Source organism: Eucyclogobius newberryi, unplaced genomic scaffold (genome assembly GCF_026437365.1).
Source record: "Eucyclogobius newberryi isolate DKJ021-1_F unplaced genomic scaffold, fEucNew1.0.hap1 SCAF_19, whole genome shotgun sequence".
NCBI lineage: Eukaryota > Metazoa > Chordata > Actinopteri > Gobiiformes > Gobiidae > Eucyclogobius > Eucyclogobius newberryi.
This window is the reverse complement of record NW_027315823.1, coordinates 20965150-20986483: the sequence shown is the minus strand read 5'-3', so window position 1 is coordinate 20986483 and position 21334 is coordinate 20965150. Positions and strand designations below refer to the sequence as shown.

General features: G+C 40.4%; 3 protein-coding genes across 4 annotated transcripts in view; 2 read left to right on the top strand and 1 right to left on the bottom strand.

Annotated features, from left to right (window-relative positions):
- rplp2 (ribosomal protein, large P2) overlaps nt 1-5136 on the top strand; it is a 389081-nt gene extending 383945 nt beyond the window's left edge. Inside the window, exon 5 of the mRNA XM_072452118.1 lies at nt 5096-5136. Within this exon, the coding sequence (XP_072308219.1) occupies nt 5096-5121 (26 nt within the window). The 3' untranslated portion in view covers nt 5122-5136. The remainder of the gene's footprint in view (nt 1-5095) is intronic.
- LOC140365597 (rho-related GTP-binding protein RhoC-like) lies at nt 1821-14008 on the top strand. Of its 2 annotated transcripts, none has more exons than XM_072452111.1 (5): nt 1821-1981; nt 8010-8167; nt 10352-10472; nt 10662-10792; nt 11572-14008. In XM_072452111.1, the coding sequence occupies exons 2-5, from the start codon at nt 8012-8014 to the stop codon at nt 11743-11745; spliced, it is 582 nt and encodes a 193-aa protein (XP_072308212.1). In that variant the 5' UTR covers nt 1821-1981; nt 8010-8011; the 3' UTR covers nt 11746-14008. The 2 variants fall into 2 exon arrangements, with proteins under 2 accessions (XP_072308212.1, XP_072308213.1); XM_072452112.1 differs by lacking the exon at nt 1821-1981 and adding an exon at nt 2103-2126.
- mov10a (Mov10 RNA helicase a) lies at nt 13027-20804 on the bottom strand. Its single transcript, XM_072452102.1, has 22 exons — nt 20591-20804; nt 20406-20511; nt 20164-20339; nt 19656-19897; nt 19325-19571; nt 18857-18997; nt 18622-18784; nt 18239-18390; nt 17990-18160; nt 17052-17199; nt 16486-16647; nt 16103-16206; nt 15920-16017; nt 15741-15839; nt 15558-15666; nt 15370-15487; nt 15102-15293; nt 14968-15039; nt 14756-14881; nt 14600-14688; nt 14417-14535; nt 13027-14264 (listed from the first exon to the last, which is right to left on the bottom strand). The coding sequence occupies exons 1-22, from the start codon at nt 20713-20715 to the stop codon at nt 14206-14208; spliced, it is 3018 nt and encodes a 1005-aa protein (XP_072308203.1). The 5' UTR covers nt 20716-20804; the 3' UTR covers nt 13027-14205.
- Nucleotides 20805-21334: the final 530 nt, after the last annotated feature.

The following is a 21334-nucleotide window of genomic DNA, read 5'->3' as shown; positions in this document are numbered from 1 at the left end:
TTACCGTTACTTAAGCTTTCTGGCAGTAAACATATTATGCCCTGAAATTAAACGTCCACCTCTTGTACATTTTTGTTAGGTACTATTGTTTAGATTATCCATATATTTTTTGAGCAGAAGTTTTATTTTTATGTTTCTATCCATACCTGAGTTAGAAATGCTGTGTCACAGTAACAGGAGTTACTGTTGTGGTGAAAAGAGAAAAAAATGTGTACAGGTTTAGAAATAAATCAGATTTTTCTCATTTTCATTCTGGCTTGGGCTTTGATATAAAAACTGAATGTAAACAGCAAGATCGTACAACCTTTGATTTGAAATGTGGGCATTAGTTTTCAATGAACAGAATTCAAACATAGGAACTTGATTTGGTGCAACATAAAACAATGAACAATGATAAAACAACCTATATAAAAGAAAAAAGAAAAACAATTTAAATCTGCTATGGGATAGAATAAAAACAAAAATAGGCCTATATACGCGATATAAAAAAATGAAAGTAAAAAGCATGATCCTACCTACAATCTTAAATTTTAAATGTGGGCATTAGTTTGCAAGGTATATGAATTATTTAGTGTCTAAATTAAGACTTACACATCTATGACCTTTGTGTGGGTTGGTTATGTCACTAGAGTGGTGGTCTGCATTGGAGATTAGAATAATTTAGATTTTGTTATGGGGCACTCACACCAAGGGGCGTATCCATGTTTCAATGCGCCCTTTTACACCCCTTTAAACCAGGATGTCTTTATATATCTGGACAGCATTTTTATTAAAATTATTCTATATTATAGTTAATTCTCTATTTTATCTAATTTCTTCCTTCATCTACCTGTAAAAACTGGAATAGCAATGCCAGTCAGCCGTAAAGAGGTCTTGCTTTGCCCCATTAATCATGTTAAATATAAATTGCATGTATCACTTGATTATGCATGCACAAATATGTGCTAAAGGGATAATAGTATTCCTCCCTAGCAGCGCAGTGCTGACATCCGTACCCAGCCTCCTGTTGCACGAGCCTCGGTACTATGGATGATGTCATCTTTGACCGAGAGGAGGAGGAGGAGACACGGGCGACTCCAGCGCCTGCAGCAGAAGCGTCAAGCCACCCGCAGTGATGGATGGCGTCACCGGAAACACACGAGGGCTCTTAGGAATAAATACACGTCTCCATGAGGTTAGTTAGAGACGTGTGTCTCGTACGTGAGCGACTGCATCATCTTCCATTCAGATTAAGTTGGCAAATGGGGTTTGTTTTCAACATCGGCCTATGTTTCCAAGATATGATATTCTTGTTTAACTTGGGTGCATTTTTTCGACATCTAAATGTATTTTGAATGTTTCCAATAATTATACAATGGAAGTGATTGTGCAGTAGCCAGACAGACCCTGTGTCTTACATCTGGGTCATCGTGTCCCCCTAGTTGAGAACACTTGTGGTGATTATTATCAATCGGTGTAGGCCAGTGTTCAAATTATAAATGTGTGCTATTTTCTAATACGTTCTAATGCCGTACTTGAGACAAACATGTATTTGTATACCTGTATAAACATGAAATTATTATCGACCATTGCTGATTTAATTGTAATTCCCTATTTCCGTGTGATCGACAAATATTCAAACAATCAATGGCAGTACATCAAAACCAAAGTTCTGGCACTACTTAAAAAGCATAATGCAGCAGAAGACACGGATTGATGTTTTTTTTTTTTTTTTACTGTGGACAAACCATGGATCTATTATAATATCAAAACAACATGAGGAGCAAACTTTTACTGTGAAAGGCTGAACAGGAAGCGGCGCTCCTCGACGCCCCCTGCTGTAGGAGGCGTGGCCTCCTCGCCTGCCCAGCTCCTCAGCAGCACTCTGGAAAATTAGCCAATACTGCAGTAAGAAGTGCCCGTGTCTGCGTGCGCCGCGAAGAAAACCAGGGGAATAGAGGACGTTACAGCACATTTCAAAGATTGATCCGGCTCGCGACAGGTAACTATGGAACACGAGTTACTTTTGCACAAGTTGTCAGCCTGATTATAGCTTAGTTGCGCTACTTCGTCGGGAGGAGGAGGTGGAGGAGGAGGAGAAGGCGGCGGCTCGTCCTCATTCAGGATTTGGTCTTTTTCCAGTTTAGGTAATAGTTTAATCCGTGATGGCGCGTCTGTTATCATTCAGCCTGCTCGACGTGCTTTGAGTTTAGTTTGGTTTGTTTGTTTGTTTGTTTGTGGGGCTTGCACAACTGTTGATCGCTACATAGTTCCAGGTCCTGTGTACAATGTGTCCAGCCCCTGCAGCCGCGACCCCATGACATGAGCAACGCATGACAAATCTGGGAACGGGGCATTTCTGAGCTTTGGAACACGGGATTTCTTTGGCTTTGTGGTTTTGATTTTGTGCCAATTGTACATTTATGTAATGATAAAGTCGCGTGGGTGCGTTAGTGCAGCCGCTATGGCCCTGAACTTTGGCTATTTGGCTTGTATCAAAATGAGATGCTTTGTTTGAATCAGTTGCTATGTCTTTTTTATGTGCTTAGTGTTGTTTTGTTTTCTTACATAACCCAGTTTTGCCTTCCACCGTTGATGTTGTAGATTACAGCAAACTTTGATTTATGGCCCTGCAACTACCAGATTCATTATGTTTGGTATGCCACTGGTATCAAATGCTTTGTTTGTGCAGATGAAATTGTTGGAATTTGTTATGTAGGCCATTTCAATATGTTTCTTTACATTTTATACTGTAAAACAAAGATGACAGAACAGCATTTGTATGTTTTTTTTGAATAACATTTTTCACATGATGGTCCATTTGAGCTATTTCTGTTTCAGCTTCCGGCTTATTAGTGACACTTTTGTGACTTTTGCCCATTCAAAAGATCTGAATGTCAATTGCTATGGCAACGGTGCTGGATTTTCAACACTCTGAAACCCATGTATAATATGATAAAGGGAGGTGAATCAATGCTTCTTATGTACAAGCACACACAATTCATATTATGGCTTTGTTTTGTTTGTTTTTTTGCGTAGATTTAGACTCTAAATAGTTAACTCCAATGGCAATGAAAATGTTTGTGTTCCTCTACAGAGATTAGGAGTACGAGCAGCGACAGGATGGTGGTTCTTCTCCGCGAGCCCTTTCTGTCATGACCCGACTCATTAAACAAACGTGAATCATGGCCGCCTCGCGTTTTAGAGCCAAGCGGCGCATCCTTGGTTTCTAGGCTGCCATAATGAAATATCTGTTCAGCAGTCATGGCGTCAGGCCTTTTGCATTTGGGATTTTTGAGTTGTCAAACTTAAAAAAAAAACAACGAAAAAAACAGCAAGGCGTGGCAGCAACTGTGCTTAATTTTGCTGCACTTCAAATCTGGCATTCTCATATAAGCTTATACTGTCAGAAAAGTGAAGTGGACTGCCGTTATCATAGCACAATCATAACAGCGAAGCCTAAGGAGTTTTTTGTTGTTTTAACGTTGCTTTTCAGTTTTAAGAAAGTCCACCAGCTGTTTCCACAATCTAAACATGATATAGCAAAAATAAAACTCATACAATACAGTTCATTATTACATGTCCAGGGCAGTTATATATTCAAATATTGTTGTTGACCCATGCTTACGCCTTTTCTATGCCTTTTTAATTTGTGCCACACGCCCTCCCCTGTCGCACCAGGCTGGCAGAGACTGTACACCACTACACTTTCCATTGCAAAACGCGTTGAGTTGGTTGATTGTAGCAGTTGAAAGGATGTGGGGGGCCCTGAGAGGTCACATGGGGCTAGTGAGTGTCCATAGGTCAGGGCAGGGCATCTGCATCACCCAGAGGGAAGTGGGGGACACAGCGGCAACTTGTAAATAACCGCGAATAACAATGCCATGCGGAAATTGAATTGAACTTAAATCTTGCAGCAAGCGGAGGCAACATTAGGCTCGTCTGTTTGAGCTGCTCGGTTATTTTACACGTGCTGCAGTTGGAGGTAAAAGAAAAGTGACGTCACATAATCTTTAGTATCAAAAGTAACGCATTTGTTGATATTCTAATTACGTTTTTAAGGTATATAAATTAAAAACGATGCAAGAACAGTACAGTTTAAGGTACATTTTGGTTGGTTTTGCAATATTTATGGTTGGTATTTGCCCAGTTGTAAAGTTCTCTGTTACACGGCCCTCCTTGAACATGAGTCAAAACGAGCCATCCTAAATAAAGATGGTTGAGTATTACGTGAGAATGCTTGATTTGTCATGGCCAGTTGCATTCCAGGGAGGTCCCTTAGTGGCTCCATGATGTGTGCTGCCTGGGGCTGTCAGGGTTAGTCAGATTAGTGTTTGCATGTGCGGGTTTAGGCTGAGTGGACAGCTTGTGTCAGCTTGTGTCCACTGCACCAGGATGTCTGCTCACTTCGCCTTCTTAGCCCTGCACATACACTTCATGAACTTTGGCCCATTTCTCACAGACGTGCAGGAGTGCAATGAAAATCTGCCTTAAAATTACAGTGAATTTGTAAATGCTATTGGTGAAAAATGACTTCAAATCTGCTTTTGTAGACATTTTCTGGACAAATGAGAGATTAGACCGACTTGTTTATAAGGCAAAAAACCTTGGATCTGGTTTGAAAACTTGATAATTAGGTACTTTTTATGGAGAAAAAACAACAACTAGATTATAGTCCTGTGCTATCTGCTTCAGTTTTGTGTGGCCATTTTGTTTCCCCCATGTCCTGTTCTTGTAGCCATTGCAAATATTTATCTTGCTATATTAGTCAAAATGTTAAATTTATTTGAAGAAGGCCAACTACAGCCTGTCTGACAACTCTTTCAACAACAACCAAACATTCATCGAGAATATCGGCTGATCTTTCAAATGTTTGAACACATGTTCACGGGGGACAGAGGTTTAGACAGTACAAACATTTCCCAAATCCAATGAAAAACGCCACCGGAGGAGCAACGCTGATCCATTTGTACAAGCTTTGTAGAGTGTTGACATTAACTCGTACTAAAGGGCAGCTCCACCTCATGGCGGGGGTCACACTCTGGCCTATGCTTACTCCACTCAACTTGTTGCATAACGACTGGCCCCTAAGCCTCAGGAGACCTCTCAGAAGGAACGAAAGAGGTCAGTGTTGTTCATTAACCCGGCATTACTCAAATAGTTGTACAACGTTGTAGCTCTTTCCCCCTCACCTTTTTGGTTTTAATAGCTGCTTGTGTTGTAACAGGATCCCAGTTCAGTTCAAACATGTGTCAAATATATTTAAGATAATGATACGTATTCCGAATGCAATGAGGCGGGTGCTGTCGCTAGGTTTGACACTTGCCATTGTCGGGAGCAAAGAAGCAGAAATGTTTTGTTCAGTGTTTGAAATTGAAGCTGCATACTTTAAACTGAAGTGCATGATTACAGCAACAATAGTCACTTGAAAATATTTTGTGCCTGCCAGAAAAAAGCAAACTGGGGAAGAGAGTGAAATAATGTCTTTCGAAAATCCATTCATACGTTATGTTATTAGCATGAGGGGAAAAAGTAGACACATTTAAGGCTGGGCAAAATGACAAATGTAATTCGTATTGATTCAAAACAAATACACAATGGATAAAGAGCTTTAAGTTTTATTTCCCCGAGCATGAACAATGCATACTTGATCATTGACGACTTTCACACATCACCAGTTTGACTCCCATTGTGCTCAAATATATTTCCAATGATGAAATGTAGTCATTTGGTCAAAGCTGTGGATAATTATTAGTCTTTACTTTGTGGAGAACAATGATTAATTCCTAACACCGGAAGTTGATGAGGCACATTAGTCGTTTTAGTGGCAGTCTCTACGCCCTATTCTGTTGTCTCTGTAATTAGTTTCCATTAGTGTCTTAACCAAAGCAATTGGTTGTCATAAATAGGAGGATTTGGAGCGTCTTGTGACCTTATGGAGCTTTGTCAAGAGTCATTTTCTTGTATAGTGTGTCAAGATGTCCCAATTTACCTTTGTTTGGAACTCAAGACATAAAGGGCTGAAATAGCAAATGGATTGTATAATGTTTTTTTCTGTATTGAACACTGTATTTGGAGTTCTAAATATTACAATACAACTGCGACTTTACTTGGAATGGATGTAATCAATATAAAATCATACCGAAATGACATTCTTCTTATTTGTTCTAGCCACACTGAGTAAACACTAGACACACACATGTATACAAATACTCACGATTGTATTGAATGAAACTTAATTTATTTTACAGTTTGGAGACCCTTCCTCTGTTGCCAAGGCTTGTCAAAACAGAGTAGCTGCCAGATGCCCCGCCCACCCATTAGGAAGTGAGCTGTTTAGTTTTCCAGGGGAGGATTCTGTAAAGGGGGCTTCAGTCGACTAGTCTTAACTATAAAACTGTGTAAGTCTTATAACATTGTCAATGTCCTTTGACAGTTTTTTGGCTTTGACTCCTCCAGTGGGAAAGAGCTTCGGGGCCAAGGAATCAGAAGGTGTCACAAGCCATGACCAGACTTTTCCATAAGAGAAGCAATGTAACCACGATTTCCATAAACTGTCCTGTCTCACACATGCCCAGCATTTCCTGGAAGGCTGCAGGTTACGCCAAGCAATACTCATGGAAATGAGTCCCTTCTCTCTCATATTATGGGATATGAGTCTGTTCAGTCTGCAGTAACTTTTTATTCTGTTTTATTCAGGGCTCAGATGTATTGAAACTTCAATGTAGGTTGCATTCAAATTGGGACTGCACTAAGGTCCCAATTTGGCACCTCATGCCCTAATTAGGGCTAGTTTATATTTCTTGGTTCATGATGGAGTGGTTCTCCCTCATTACACCAGGAGTTTGATCTTCAGACCAGCCATTTTCCCTCTGATTAGGATTGGGAAACCAAGATATTAGATTGATTCTGAACAAAGGCGAAAGTGGCATTATGTTTGGACTTCCATATCCATGATGACTTTTTTGCTGTAATAGATATTCCTCAGTAGGATAAATGAAGACAAGGAATGTTTTTGACATTGATGGTTGTGATAACAGAATACCTTTGATAGTGTGTTTCTCTCTGGATCCAGCCCGCTGAAGTCTTGCCTTTGGTCAGTGTTTGCCTGGTCTGGACTGCTGGTGACTTGACTAAATAATTGTGCAAAGTGTGCAGAGATGAAGGCTAGTGGCAGCGGGGCAGATGAGTTCCCTTTGGCCTGCAGCGTTCACAGATGAATTTTCCTGATAAGTGGCTGCCCTGGTGAGGCGCAGTACTGTCAGGACCGTCTGGCAGAAAGTGGATGAGGTGAGGAGCCAAATGAGTTTATGCACAGCTGCTGCGAGCAGTGAGGCTCATCCATCACATCCACACAGGAGACCGAGCAGAACCAGCACAGTTGTGGTACATGCGTTAGCAAACAGATCAGGTTTATTTGTTCTAGCTTTTTATGCGAGTTGTTAAATTAAAACAACGCAGATGCATCAATTTTCATGACAAACATTCACATGACTTTACAGCATGGCACATATGCTCATTGTATAGCATGCCCTGACTAAGTAATTACACCGACTGCAGTATATTTACCCTACATAATTTAGTCCTTCCTCTGACATTGTGTTTTTTCCTCCATTTGCTAAAAACTGGAACACAAAGCACCTGGACCCCTGAAGGTGTTTCTTGTGTGTATTTTCTGCTAGGACACTATCCACAGCTGCTATACTTCCCAGAATACCTTGCACAAGACATAGCAGCAGTAATGTCCTGATAGCACATACCTTCAAGTTCCAGCTTGTTCTCTGAGCTGCTTCTGACAAGGCCTTTTTGTTTGTGGTCTCCATAATGTCTCTGTTAATAGTTAAAATGCACTACAGTATATGAAATTATTATTATTATAGTTCCTAATCCCAATTTAACACAGGGGCCAAGACTCGACCGCAAATGGCATTCTGAATTTCCTGGTTATTAAGATGAAATAAATGATCAAATCATAAAGACGACATCTGTTATTGTCTCTCCTCTCAAGAACATCTTTTTGTTTTTGACAGACATGGCTGCCATTCGGAAGAAGCTGGTGATTGTGGGCGATGGAGCGTGCGGGAAAACCTGTCTACTCATCGTGTTCAGTAAAGACCAGTTTCCTGAAGTCTATGTTCCCACTGTGTTCGAAAACTACATTGCTGATATTGAGGTGGATGGAAAGCAGGTCTGTATACGCATGAACACACACATTTCCAGGGGGTGTTGTTGTTATCAGTGAATTATTAAAAGTACATGAATAAGTATGTAAATAATGTGGTGTCCATTAAATTGACCTGCATGATTTTAGTCGTGCCGACAAATCATGTTGGTGTGAAAAATAACCCCATATTTTTCAATAGTCATTAAAACTGTTAAAAAGAGTGAGATTATATAGTAATGTATAGCTGCTGAATTCATAATACCTTAGTAAAACGAACAGACTTGATGTGTAAAATACAAGTTGACAGCTCAACATTCAACAGGCTTTGTTCTCTGGTGCTGACCACCGCTGCTGGATCACCACTTCGCAAAACAGGAAATGACTCTACTTTCCTGCTTCCTGTTCAGACGGGGAACAGGAGTGTCTTTTGGCAAAGCCTTGGCCCTTCCTCACGACCCTCTCACTCCCCTAACTGATAAACAAGGCCTATTTCCTGGTCCACACTTAGTAGAAGAACAGTAAAGATAGCTTCAATTGTGTGAAAACATACTAGCTCAGCCACAAAATTGTACAAACGTTTAACAGTTGCTATGGAAAAATGCATCTACAGTTACATGACTAATAAAGCATTTGCAGGACGCCTCAAATGGAAGAAGGGGCACATACCATTATTTCCCTATAGACTTTTTTTTTTTTACCACTGTTCTGTTATCATACTATTGTAGATGGCAAAGGTTTAAACCTTAACAAAAATATAAGATAAGATAAGATATTCCTTTATTGTCCCACATGGGGAAATTTCATTGGTGCAACGCAGGTAGATAGCCAATACAACACAAGACATTAGTTAAATTCAGTGTTCCTCATTTAGTCTTTCCTTTGTGGTTAAATATCTTCTCTTTGTTGCTCCTTCAATGAACTGGACGGCGCCTAAAATAGCTGTTTTCCTCTCATTTCCTCCCCATAGACTGCAGCTTATGCTAAGACCAGTGGGAACATTAGCACCAGTGTGGAGCCACCTCCCATCTTCTGCCTCTGCAAACTGCTATTCTGGGATTTTTGACTGATGGTTTTGCTTTGTGAGCTTAGCAACAATATACCACGCACATTGTCAACTCCTAGTGTTTAGTAAGTCAGTAAAACATTATGGGTAGAGACAATGGTACAGATAATACTGGCCGAACAGGAAGAGAAGGTATCTGGTTTGATGTGGGATAATCTGCCACTTTGCCTAATTGAATTAATGGGTGGTGTCATAGGATGAGGCTCGGCCCGTTCATTCCCACTACAACATAACAAGCTTAGGAGGCTGGTTTAGTCAGAACTGCAGCACATTGTTTAATAATATCTTTCACTCTTTGAGTCATCATGGTGGGGGTTTAGGGTGCAGTCACACATTCATCACATCAAAATTGGGACTAAACCAAGACTAAACCTGAAAATAACCTGTCGAGGAATAAAACAAAACCAGGCCCACCTCAGGATTAAAATGTGCTCAATAACGATGATAATGTCATTAATTAAAACCAGTTGGATAAGCAAAGACAGTTTCTTTTTGTCACACCAATAAACACACTCACAAAATGGGGCGCAGTAGCTCGTCACAAAGTCATTACAGCCAGGTTGATGTTTGTGTGTTTTTAATCGCTCTAACAATAGTTATTGAACTCAAAATCGCTTTGTTGTTTTTGCTTTTTCTATTATAGAAGCTCAGATATTTGGAATCTAAATCATGTCTTTAGTTAGTATTGAAGGTGGTGTAAGAGCTAGAACCCACCTTGTAAGACAATAATGGCACTGAACACTTTCAACTGTATGAAACCACCATAAAGGTTTCTGATGGCGAGTCTTCCAGTTACTTGTTGCCATGGAGATGTAATTGCTTTGCCTGGAATATTCTACAGTATGGCAAGTAGACAATCGGGCAACGCCTTCAGGCCACGTTACAACAATTAGTGCACATACTTGAATAAAGGCACGATGTATCAGTTTAATGCCATACTGTAGAACATTCCAGGCAAAGCAATTGCATCTCCATGGAGACCAGCAAGTGCCAGACAAAAATGTTACATCGCTGACCCTTTTAAATGTGCAAGACTCATTGACCTTGTTTCAATCTTGACCACATTAATGTTCATATTTATACAAAAGCAGATATTGAATAAGATTGTACTTTAATATACTGTATATATATATTTTTTATTTCAGGTGGAGTTGGCGTTGTGGGACACGGCGGGCCAAGAGGACTATGACAGGCTCAGACCACTGTCGTACCCCGATACTGACGTCATCTTAATGTGCTTCTCCATCGACAGCCCGGACAGTTTAGGTAAAGCGTTTGAACTTTGAAATTACAGGGGACATAATACCCTTGATGGGAGCGCGTTTTAATATGGCTAAAAACAACCCGGCCTGGAGCACAGCGCTGCGTAATCCATCACTAGAAGGTGCTCAGTGGCTGCACCGTTCCCATTTCTTCTTTAGGATTTTAACTCTCTTCTTGTTTCTCCTGGGACAGAGAACATTCCAGAAAAATGGACGCCAGAGGTGAAACACTTCTGTCCGAATGTCCCCATCATCCTGGTTGGGAACAAGAAGGACCTGAGGAATGACGAGCACACGCGGAGGGAGTTGGCCAAAATGAAGCAGGTACAGCACCTCAGAGGGTCATACATTATTAGGAGACATGTTTGATCTTAAAAACTTTACCGTGCATCAAGTTATATAAAGGGTTTTTACAACAAACCTACTTTTGAAAACAACTATTTGGATTAAAGAGGGGAGAGCAGTACTTCAAGTTGTAAAACCCTGATCAATATCAACGTTTGTGCCAAAACGACGTCTGCAGAGAGACAAAAATAATTGGTTTATAGAGAGCGAAAGATGTGCACAAACTAACACTTTCTAATACATATCTGCTTGTTATACATGTCATTTTATTTAAGTCGTTTTGTACCATGCTCCTCTAATACCAATCTGTATTTGTTTAAATGTGCCCGAATAGCAATACATCATTTTGCTGTAAGTCAGATAGTTTCACTGAACAATGTATTCATAAAATTGCTCCTTAATCTTTTCATGGAAATTAGTCTGGGAGGCAAAAAAGTGCCGGTGGTCTGTAAAGGCTGCTACTGTCACTGACCACAACGGCCCCACTGTGTCAATGAGAAGGACCTATTCTGTCTCGGCTCCGCTCAATAATGGGAACATGTTGACAAAGCCCTCCTGCTTTCCCGACGCCACCGTCAGCTTTTTCTATCGGTTCAAATCGGGAACAAAGAGTTTCACGCGGTCATCATTTCAACGCACAAATATTCACACGACCGTGCGGGGGAATGTTGGCGGGTTGACCTTTTGACGCTCGAAGATTTAGGCGTCGCGAGTGTAATGTAAAGTAAGGTCAGAGCTCTTCCGTTTTCTTTCTACAGGAACCAGTGAAGCCAGAGGAAGGCAGGGAGATGGCCACTCGTATCGGCGCGGTCAACTGCTTGGAGTGCTCCGCTAAAACTAAGGAAGGAGTGAGAGAGGTGTTCGAGATGGCTACGAGAGCGGCCCTTGAAGTTCGCAAGCGCAAGAAGAGAAAGGGCTGCGTTTTACTGTGAAGAGCCTCGGCCTTTCAACACACCGAGTCCGCTGACCAATAAGAAAAGGACTGTCCTTTTTACCAAATGAAAGCTCTGTATCTACACACATACACAGACTCATGCAGGAAGCCATTATACATGAAACGGACATGGTCTCCGAACGTGCTTAGTTGTTGTTGATTTAACATTTTTAACTGTCTTTGCAAATACTTTTCTTTATACTTGTAACGAGGCGACGATAGACGCTTATTCGCTCCGCCAAGAGGTCACGCTAGCTTTCACACATTCGTACGTTTCGTCTCGTGAGGTGCAGTTATTGGAAGAAAAAAAACAAACAGTATTTTCAGGTGCCTTCTCCTTTAGTTTGTACATCCTTGCGCGTTTTCTTAACTGCCGGCGAACTAGTATTTCAAACTACACCGTACTGTAGATCCACCGACGACCATGTTGTCACCTTGAAACCTGAGTGAAGGCATACGCTTTGTAGTCCTGAGAGTTCCATCTTTGTTCCTCCCGACATCAGTGTTTCCTTGACATTTGCCATGTTTAGTCTGCTCCTGACTTTTGAGTACAACCTTATCTCGAAACAAGCGACGCTTCATAAATCGTTATCTGTTTAGTGGACCCAGATGGAAGGATAAGAAATGTCCAGTTGCGATGCATGCACCAGAATGACTCAACTATGCACAATGGCTGCTGCAGAGCGTTGAGGCCTGGCAAAATATCCCTTGTTTATTTATTGTGAGTGACTGAGTTCATCTCTTCTTTAGCCACAATGAGTCGAGTGTCACACCCCCAGTTGGAATCTGTTTTGCACGGGAATGGTCAGTCATGGAATAAAGTTGTTACCCTTTGCCATGTGGATATTTCTTGTTGGGTGACATTCTTGAAATGTTTTTGAGAAGTCTAGTGGTGTTTGAGTTTGTTTTTCCCAGTGCCTTCTCTGTCCTGTTGTGCCTTACTGGACAGATAGGCCAGGTGCTCACTTTGGAAATTGGAGATGATGTTTTAGAGGCGCGCGTTAGTGATGGTTTGGAAATAAGATTCATCATTTGATTTTTCAAAAGATAAAATTCTGTGATGTTAAGTCTTTTTGGGGATTAGTTGTTCGGTTAAAATACAAGCAACTGAGGCGAAGTGTGTTGAAGCTGGCAAATACTAATGTTTTTAACAGTCATTTGTTAGATCCAGAGACATTTAATTATTTTCATCCCTTCAGTTCAGACCACTATATTAAAATAAACTGCAATAACATTAACATTCTTCAACAAGCACAGATGACTCCATATTTCTTCCCTGGTTGCATTGACTGAAGTTGGATCAAGCCTTTGAACATATTATTTTAGAATCTGTATTTTATGGAGCGTTTATTCGCCACAGACGTAGTTCACGCCTCATTTATCACATCTAGTCAAAGAGCACATGCTTTTTAGGGGTTAAAAATGGGCAAGGGCAACAAAATGTTTGGTTTGCTGTACCCTCTACATTGCTATGACTAGTGTGGTATAATGAACAAATTCTCAAAGTGTGGTGAAAAGGGATTTGGCATTTACCATTTACTGCTGGCATTTATTTTCTACTCAGTCTTGATGTTAAAGGGGCATTTTGTAACTTTTCTGTGGGAGGGTCCACCACATGCTTGTCTAGTATTTTCCCTAGAATGTTCCACCGTTTGATAAACTTTTATCGTGCATTTATTCAATTACAGGCGTCATTATTGATCAATAATACACTGAAAAACAAGCTTTCATTTGTTTATTTTACCCTGGTGGCATCACCCGTTTGTCTCTATAGAGATGGTAAATGCCATACTGTGTAACATTGCAGTCAAAAAACATCTCCATTTAGACGATCAGGTTCTGGACCCTCCCGGAGAAGTGACACAGTGTAGCTTTTAAATTAATAGAAATTGGAGGTCGGGAGATGACAAGGCCATTGTGAAGGAACATTATGTGGAGCAGAACATGATACATTATGAGCATGCATGTGTTTACTCCTGTGGTGTGGAAAATACTGTGCCACAATTAAACTTGACCGTGATGCCGATGGTGGCGTTAGAAAGCAAGTTTGCCATGTGCTCACATAATCACCAAATCATTACGATTAAATGGGATTTCCTCAGTGTTGTACAACTGTATCATTCAGAAGTATTAAATGAAATGTAAAAGTCCAGATTTATATTAAAGCTTATTGTAATAACACTTTGTAAACTGAACTGAAAATGTTGTAGTGATGGATGTTTGATCTGACAGGCACATGTTAATAAAATATTTTTTGAGACAAGGGACGTTGTGATGTGTCATTTTAAAATAATCAATTTGATTATATATATATATATTATTTTCAAACTGGAGTTTCTTGTGCAATGACAAAAGACATGATTTACCAGTATTCAAAATGCATACAAGAAGTATTTTGTTAATTCTGTCAGAGGGAAGACTGTGAAATGTATATCTAAACGCAGGTTTGAAAGTTGAGCTAATTCTTCAATTCAGGATCAACAAACTGCTGCTGGGCACTCTCCTCCCCCAAAACATCTGTGGCCAGAAAAGAAAAAGGTTTAAAGCAAAGCCAATAGAATTTCAGCTTGGGATAATGCAATTTTTCATTGCTTCAACTTTAAACAAAAACATTTGCACTTCAAGTTACAGTATTGATCAAAACGGCACATTATTAATTGGATACACACCGTCAGCCTCGGCACAGATTTTCAAATTTGCCAGTCGAGACACCACATCGTCTTCTCCTTCTGCGTCGTTGAAGTCAAAGCCAGTGTACCCCTTCTCGTTCACACAGTAGCTTATGAACCTATCCACAAAATACATTTTTAAACAACTTAACATAGTGCAAAATGTGCTTTATAATTCCTTACTTATTCCAAGTGGGGTCTTTGTTTAAAATCACAGGGTTTCCCACAACTATCAAAAGAGACCGTGCTCTGGTGATGGCCACATTAAATCTCTAGAGTGAAGAAAATCAAAGTTATTAAAACCATCCAAACTTCCATTACATGGCATTTTGTACATACCTTTTCATTGGAAAGAAAGCCTATGTTAAAATCCTTGTCCATTTTGACATAGTTAATGCTGCTGCGCACAGTGGAAACCATGATGATCTTTCTCTCCTGTCCTTGGAACTCCTCCACAGAGCCAACCTGAAAACAAGGATGTCCAGGATTCAAGCTTGTATTAGCTACAAATCAACACATACATTTTGGAAGGAACACTGAAGTTTACCCACCTTGAGGTCTTTGATATCACTCCACTGACTCACGGCTTTGACAGATTTCAGGGCTTTTAAGATTTTTTCAACCTATCCAAAATATGTCATGAGAAAACGTGATCATAATTCACCAGAACAATAATAAGTCCTACTTGTTTCCTGTATGGAGAAATAATCCCAATATCTTTGGCAGTGAGCTTTGGCAGATTCTTTTTCCCTTGTGTTTTGATAAGCTTGACAAGGTAATCCATCAGAACTTCAATCTCTGAAACGTTAAAGAAAGACGGGCTGTTGGCCTCCCTCTCGTCCTTCCCCAGGACCCCGTGGAAGATTATAGGGAAGCCCTGCAGTGACAGTCATGTGCAAAAAAATCAGTTTTCAAAATACAATCATTCCAAAACTACTCAAAGAATGCAGAACCTTTCTTGGCAGGTGCTCCCAATTGCAGTAGTTCTCACGTTCCCATGGGTCGGCAAACACCTGAAGTTCATTTTCATAAAAAAGCTCATTTGGGATTTTTAGGATGGCAGCATGAGATCTATGAAAAGGGTGTAAAATACAATCAACATTTAAAGCATTCAAATGAACAAAGCATGAGTAATAAATACCTGTAGTTTCTGAGCAGTTTGGTTACAAAGCGAGTGTCAAAGTGGCCAGAGTCCGATGTTTTTTGATACAATTCATTCTGAGTCATAAGTCTTTCCAGCAGAGAAGTGCCTGGAAATAAAATGATCCGATTGTAAAAAGGCAAAACTCTTTTAAAAAGGCAAAACCATTCAGATTCATCTTACCAAGCCCATACTGTAAAGCCAGTGGGGAGCGGAGTATTGGCCCGAGCTGTTTGGGGTCACCAGCGAGCACCAGCTGACCATCCCCTGGACTGAGGAGACCTTCAATGGAACGTTCACAAATTAAAATGTTTCCCTTGAATACAAAATGGATGACCAAATCTGATGTTCTTTTCAAGTACCTGCAATGGCAATTACACTCTCTGGCTCCACAGCCTGGCCTCCTTCATCCACAAATATATAGCTGAAATGTCCAACGGGAATGCCAACGGACACTAGTCTTCATGTCCAAAATACAGGAGAAATAGTCAATAAAATTCAAGTTGCAGATTTGAAAATACAAACATAAATAAAATAGTACCAACCTGCCAGCGGTGACCATTGTGGTAACAGCAATTGTGTATTTCATCACAATGTTTTTATCAGGATACATAAATGCATCTTGTTTCTCATCCCAATTGCTGTGTTTCTATGAACAGATAAAACCGATTTTATTTAAAAAAAAATACAAAATAGGATTTTTTAAAATCTCAGTACCTCATTGTCACTTTTTACACCACAATGTAAAAAAGCCAAGTATTCTAAATTGAGATGCCAAATTGCAATTTTGTACCAACATTTACACACAGCACTTTAAGACTAAGATGAGATGAATCAAAACTCCAAATGATTGTGCAAACAGGATAACGTTGTTAGGGCACTGACAACATGTAAACAGATTACTGTTGCAGTCCCAGCTGTGGCTCACCAGAAACTGCTTGGGAACAGTGTTGGGGTCCCTGCTGCTGGCGTACAGGCGGTAAACCTGACCAACATCCATGTGCACCAACAGCCTTTCACAGAGCAGGTCACAGGCACTGTTTGAAGGAGCACAGGCCAGGATGTGGGCCCCGGAGTGCGCTCTGCTGACCTAACAACAAAGCAAAGCACTCAAGTCGTCTTAAAAAGACTGATACTTTCACATGGTTGTACAAGGCTTCCTGGTCAATGCTTCCGTTTATTAATGTTTTAAATTACGTATTTTCTAGTTTAATTGTGCTTGACAAACACAAATTGGGCCATTACAGAATTTGTTCTGGCCAATTATGAGCTGAACAAAGTGAGATCATAAGTCTTACTCTGCTTGGGACACAAACCAGGCAATCGTTTTGATCACATTAAAATTGAAAACTATGTTTTTGAAAGTGCTCTATAAATAAAGATTCATTGTCATTACAAAACATCTCACATGATATACATGTGTGAATTATAACATACTGGTAGAAATGCTTTATGGCCAAACTGAACAACAAAACCCTGTGATGAGTAAATTACCTGATTCATGGCCTCTACCAAAGTGATGGTCTTTCCAGTTCCAGGAGGCCCAAAGACGAGGTGTGGCGCAGGCTTTGAAGAGCCAGCTACAATGCGCTGGACAGCAGCGAATTGCTCTGGGTTGTTTTCCAGCTGATTATTACACATGCTGGATACAAAAGGTGAAATTACACAGCAGTTCTATATATTAACCTTGTAAAAAAAAAGGATAGCACTATAATATTGACCAGGGAGCAAATTTGAATAAACTTCTTACAAACTGAACTGATTTACGCAAGTCTTTTTAGCTGTAGAGCAGGGGTGGGCGAACTACGGCCCGCGGGCCACATGTGGCCCATTTGTCTTTATAATGCGGCCCACCAAACATGCCAAGTAATATTTAAAAAAAAGAAAAAATATATTTTTTTGCCCTCAGGAATCTGTCTGCACTTGTATCCTTAATAAATATGATGTGAAATGAATTAAATAATAGATTCAAAAGCCTATTTTTGACAGAAAAGTTATATTTTATTTGATATCTAATTGTTTAGATTTTTTTTCCCCACACACCAATGCCGGCCCTCCGCTACTTGCCTGGATTCGAATATGGCCCTCGGAGCAAAATAATTGCCCACCCCTGCTGTAGAGGGTCTTTATTTATTATAGCACATTTTGTAAACTCAAAAGGTTTCCAAAGTGCTGCACACAAAATATCAAATACACTTGCTCTACCAGTGCTTCTAACCATAATTATAATAAAATATAACATTACAATTAAAACAAGAAGTAAATGAATAATCTAAAGTCATAAATAGTGGCTAAAACAACTAATAGAATAAACTGTAAAACTGTAGATGAGTATTTGCCTTTTACTATTGTCCTAGTCTGCATCATAGTACTCTCCGAATGTCTGTATATTGTAGTTAAAAATAAAACCTAGGAATACAAAATGCAATCACCTGAGCTTGGGCACTGGAACAGTGCTATTTGCCGCCTTAGTTGGAAACAACACATCTCCAAGTCCATTGGTCACTGCCAGCTGCACAGCTCTGTGTTGCATCTTGAGGGGGAACCGGTTAATAGTAAACTCCACATTAAACTTCATGTTGTTGATAAAGGTCTGCAACAATCTGAAACAGCAAGTTAAAACAAATAGGGTACACACGCTTGGACATAAGTTGACCGTTCAAGTTTATTGCATGTTTTACCTCTTGGAGAATCCAAGTTTGACTCTATCCAACTCTACTCGGTGAACATATCCAGCATACAGGGTGATGGGCGACTCTGTGTCTTCAGCTTTGGACACCCTCAGACAGTCTCCTCTGAGCACAGAGGGTCGGTTCTCAGCGACCCCTGGAACCTGTAAAGAGAATAATACTGCACAGTCATCATATCTCACAACTCTAAATAATTGTAAGTGTAAATGATAAATACATTCACTTTTTTGGAAAAATTAAAAACTGTAATCTGGATTCAAAAGTATATAAACATGGCATGTTTTTTCTCATAACATTTTGAACAAACTCTAAATAATACAATGAGGTAGTATTTATTTCAGCATACCTAAACACATATTAAGGATTTTTCTTACTTGGAGTACAAGCAGCTTCTTGTTGCTTTGGTCCAAAGTCATCACTTCATTTCGCATGTCATACTTCCGAATGTCCACCTCCATTTGGATCTCCTCAAGGTGCAGCAGAAGATCAAAGCAACGATCATAGTTCTTCATCTCTAGAGAGCTGTCTAAAAGATTCCTGTGAATTAAATACAAACAATGTAAAACGCATTTTCAGAATATACAGTGTGGATAATGATTTTTGTATTACTTCACGGCTTCAAGTTTCTGTCCAGCAGTTGCAGAGAGGTACTCGGAGTCCTCCAACCTTTGTCTAGCCAACTCCTTTAGGTAGACGGGGTATTTGTAGTCTCCCAATTTCTTTGTTGATGTAGTGGTCTGAATAATAGTGCTGCCAAAAACACACATAAAGGGTTAGTTTAATGCAGTTTTACATACAAATACAATGATACAATAAAATACACTGGTTAAGCCTCTGCACAAGGGAAGTCTCAGTTTTTGAGTTTCTCTGTATTATTCCATGCTATCCCATGACAGTGTTTATAATCCTACTTAATTCGAGAGTGAAAGATTGCTGAAAGAGTTTCATGTGCATAATATTTTTCAAACATTAGAGCACAAGATGGTGGGAGAGAATTATTGTTAATGTTAAATGTGCAAAATACATCTCTGGTCCCTGAAATTACAACAGGCCTTATAAGTCCAGAGATGCACTCACCTTACTGGTGGAACTCCTTCCACTATGACAGTCTTGACAGCCTTATATGTTACCGCTTGTAATGGTTTGTAAGGAGCCACTGGGCCCAGCTCCACGCCCAAAGGTGTGCTGGCAGCGGCTTCAATCTCACGCACAATACAGAAAGGCACCGATCCTGGCAGTTCTGAGCAGAATTCAAAGTACAGTGTGGCCGGAAAATACCCATGGTGGCTTAGCCTGTACAGCACTTTCACTTCATAGATTTCTCCTGCAACAGAACAGTAGGAACAGTAAACATGAGGAGTGAAAGAATCCATGTCCAGTCCACGCCTGTAATCATGTTTTGTCTCACCAGGACAAAGACCGAGTGGACAGGCTCTAGTCACCCTGCACTCGTCTTCCAGTGTGAAACAGCGTATGCGGTGAAGGGCGGTGTAGTAGGTGAAGTGGATTCTGTCCGTGCCTTTGTTGGAGATGCAGAATTTGACAGTGAACAACTCTCTCAGATGTTCCACGGTGAATTGAATCTTCCCTTCGCTTGTTGCCGGGTCAGACGTTATCTCAATGCCTCCCTTGTCAGCTGTCAGCTCCTTTCTATGCGGGGAAAGCATCAACAGGTTTGAACGTGACCTGAACTAGGGCTGAAACAAATTACAACTAATTGATCTTTGTAATGATTATAAACTAACTGAGTAATCAAACTATCTCGACTTCAGACTGACACATGCATAGATAAGCGGTTTTATTGTTTATAATTGCAATGTCTTGTGAGGGAAATGTCATATTACCAATGTGACAGCAATTAAAGCGGTAAGAAAAGTGCACAGTGAAGTTGGCTATATCTAATGTGAGTGTCCCACCTGTTTGCCTTTAACTTTTTAACTATTTCTGTCACTATTTTTTTCTTTGGAGTGAGCACAGGCTTGATGGGAGAGGTCCCTGCAGAGGCACGTGGGGGAGTCCCTGCTGACACCTGGGGGCCAGAACTTTGGGGGGACCGTCTGGGAGTTCTCCATTGGTCACAGTACACGCGAACCTGACACAAATGACACGTCTTCATTATTAAGAAAGGCACATTCCCGCACAAAACGTCACAACTTACCTGGGATCTTGCATTTACGTAAACTTTCCCCTGCTTTATAGTCACTTTGTTGAACTTGAGCAGAGCAAAAATGACAGAAGCAAACGTGGAGTCTTTTATTCCTTCCCTGTGAGAACGCGATAAGGGAATTCAAATGAGTATAAACTTCACTTTGTACAATCGGACACGGTAGTTTCGCTCCATACCTGCCCTTAAATTCAGAGTTGTAAATGTCACGAAGTTCCGTTCTGTCTGTAATTGACACTCTGTCGCCTAGAAACTCAATGAAGTCCAGTCCACATTCAAGCGACTCTATTAAGCCCGACGGCATGTTTGCGGGGCACAGTCCACGCAAGCCCCTGGAGCTTTTCCGCGAAATCACAATACGGAAGTTTATCAGCGGGACGACTCAGCCTAATTTCCGGTGTTTTCCATGCACTTCTCGCGTCTCGACCAAAGCTTGCCTTATGTGCGTGTTTGTCATCGGATACATCCCAGAGACTTGATGATGCATGATCTGCTTAAGCTTAATTTACTACTTATGAACTATCGTTACACAAAGGGAAAAAAACGCGAACAATAACGCTGCCAAACTAATCTAATCCAACGGGCTGGTATTAGGGATCGCCTGTATTGTTTGAACCCGTGGATTAACCAATAAAAGACACCACTTCAAATTGTTGTTTATTTTGCGAAAGGCACGATCTGTGAAATTGAACGTTGATTACCGAGAGTTTTTCCTTCAGATGTTGCTGGATAATATTAATTAATTAATTGACGTGGGTGACAGCAGAATCACTTGAGTTTACGCTTTTACGGATTATTATTGTTTAATGATCGTCCCTGACCTAATTTCCAGGGAAACGAATAGACGTGCACAACTATGGTTAATGTAAAAATGCACACTTTCTTCCTTGACTGAAAAAGTAATTATAGAAGAACAATTCCCG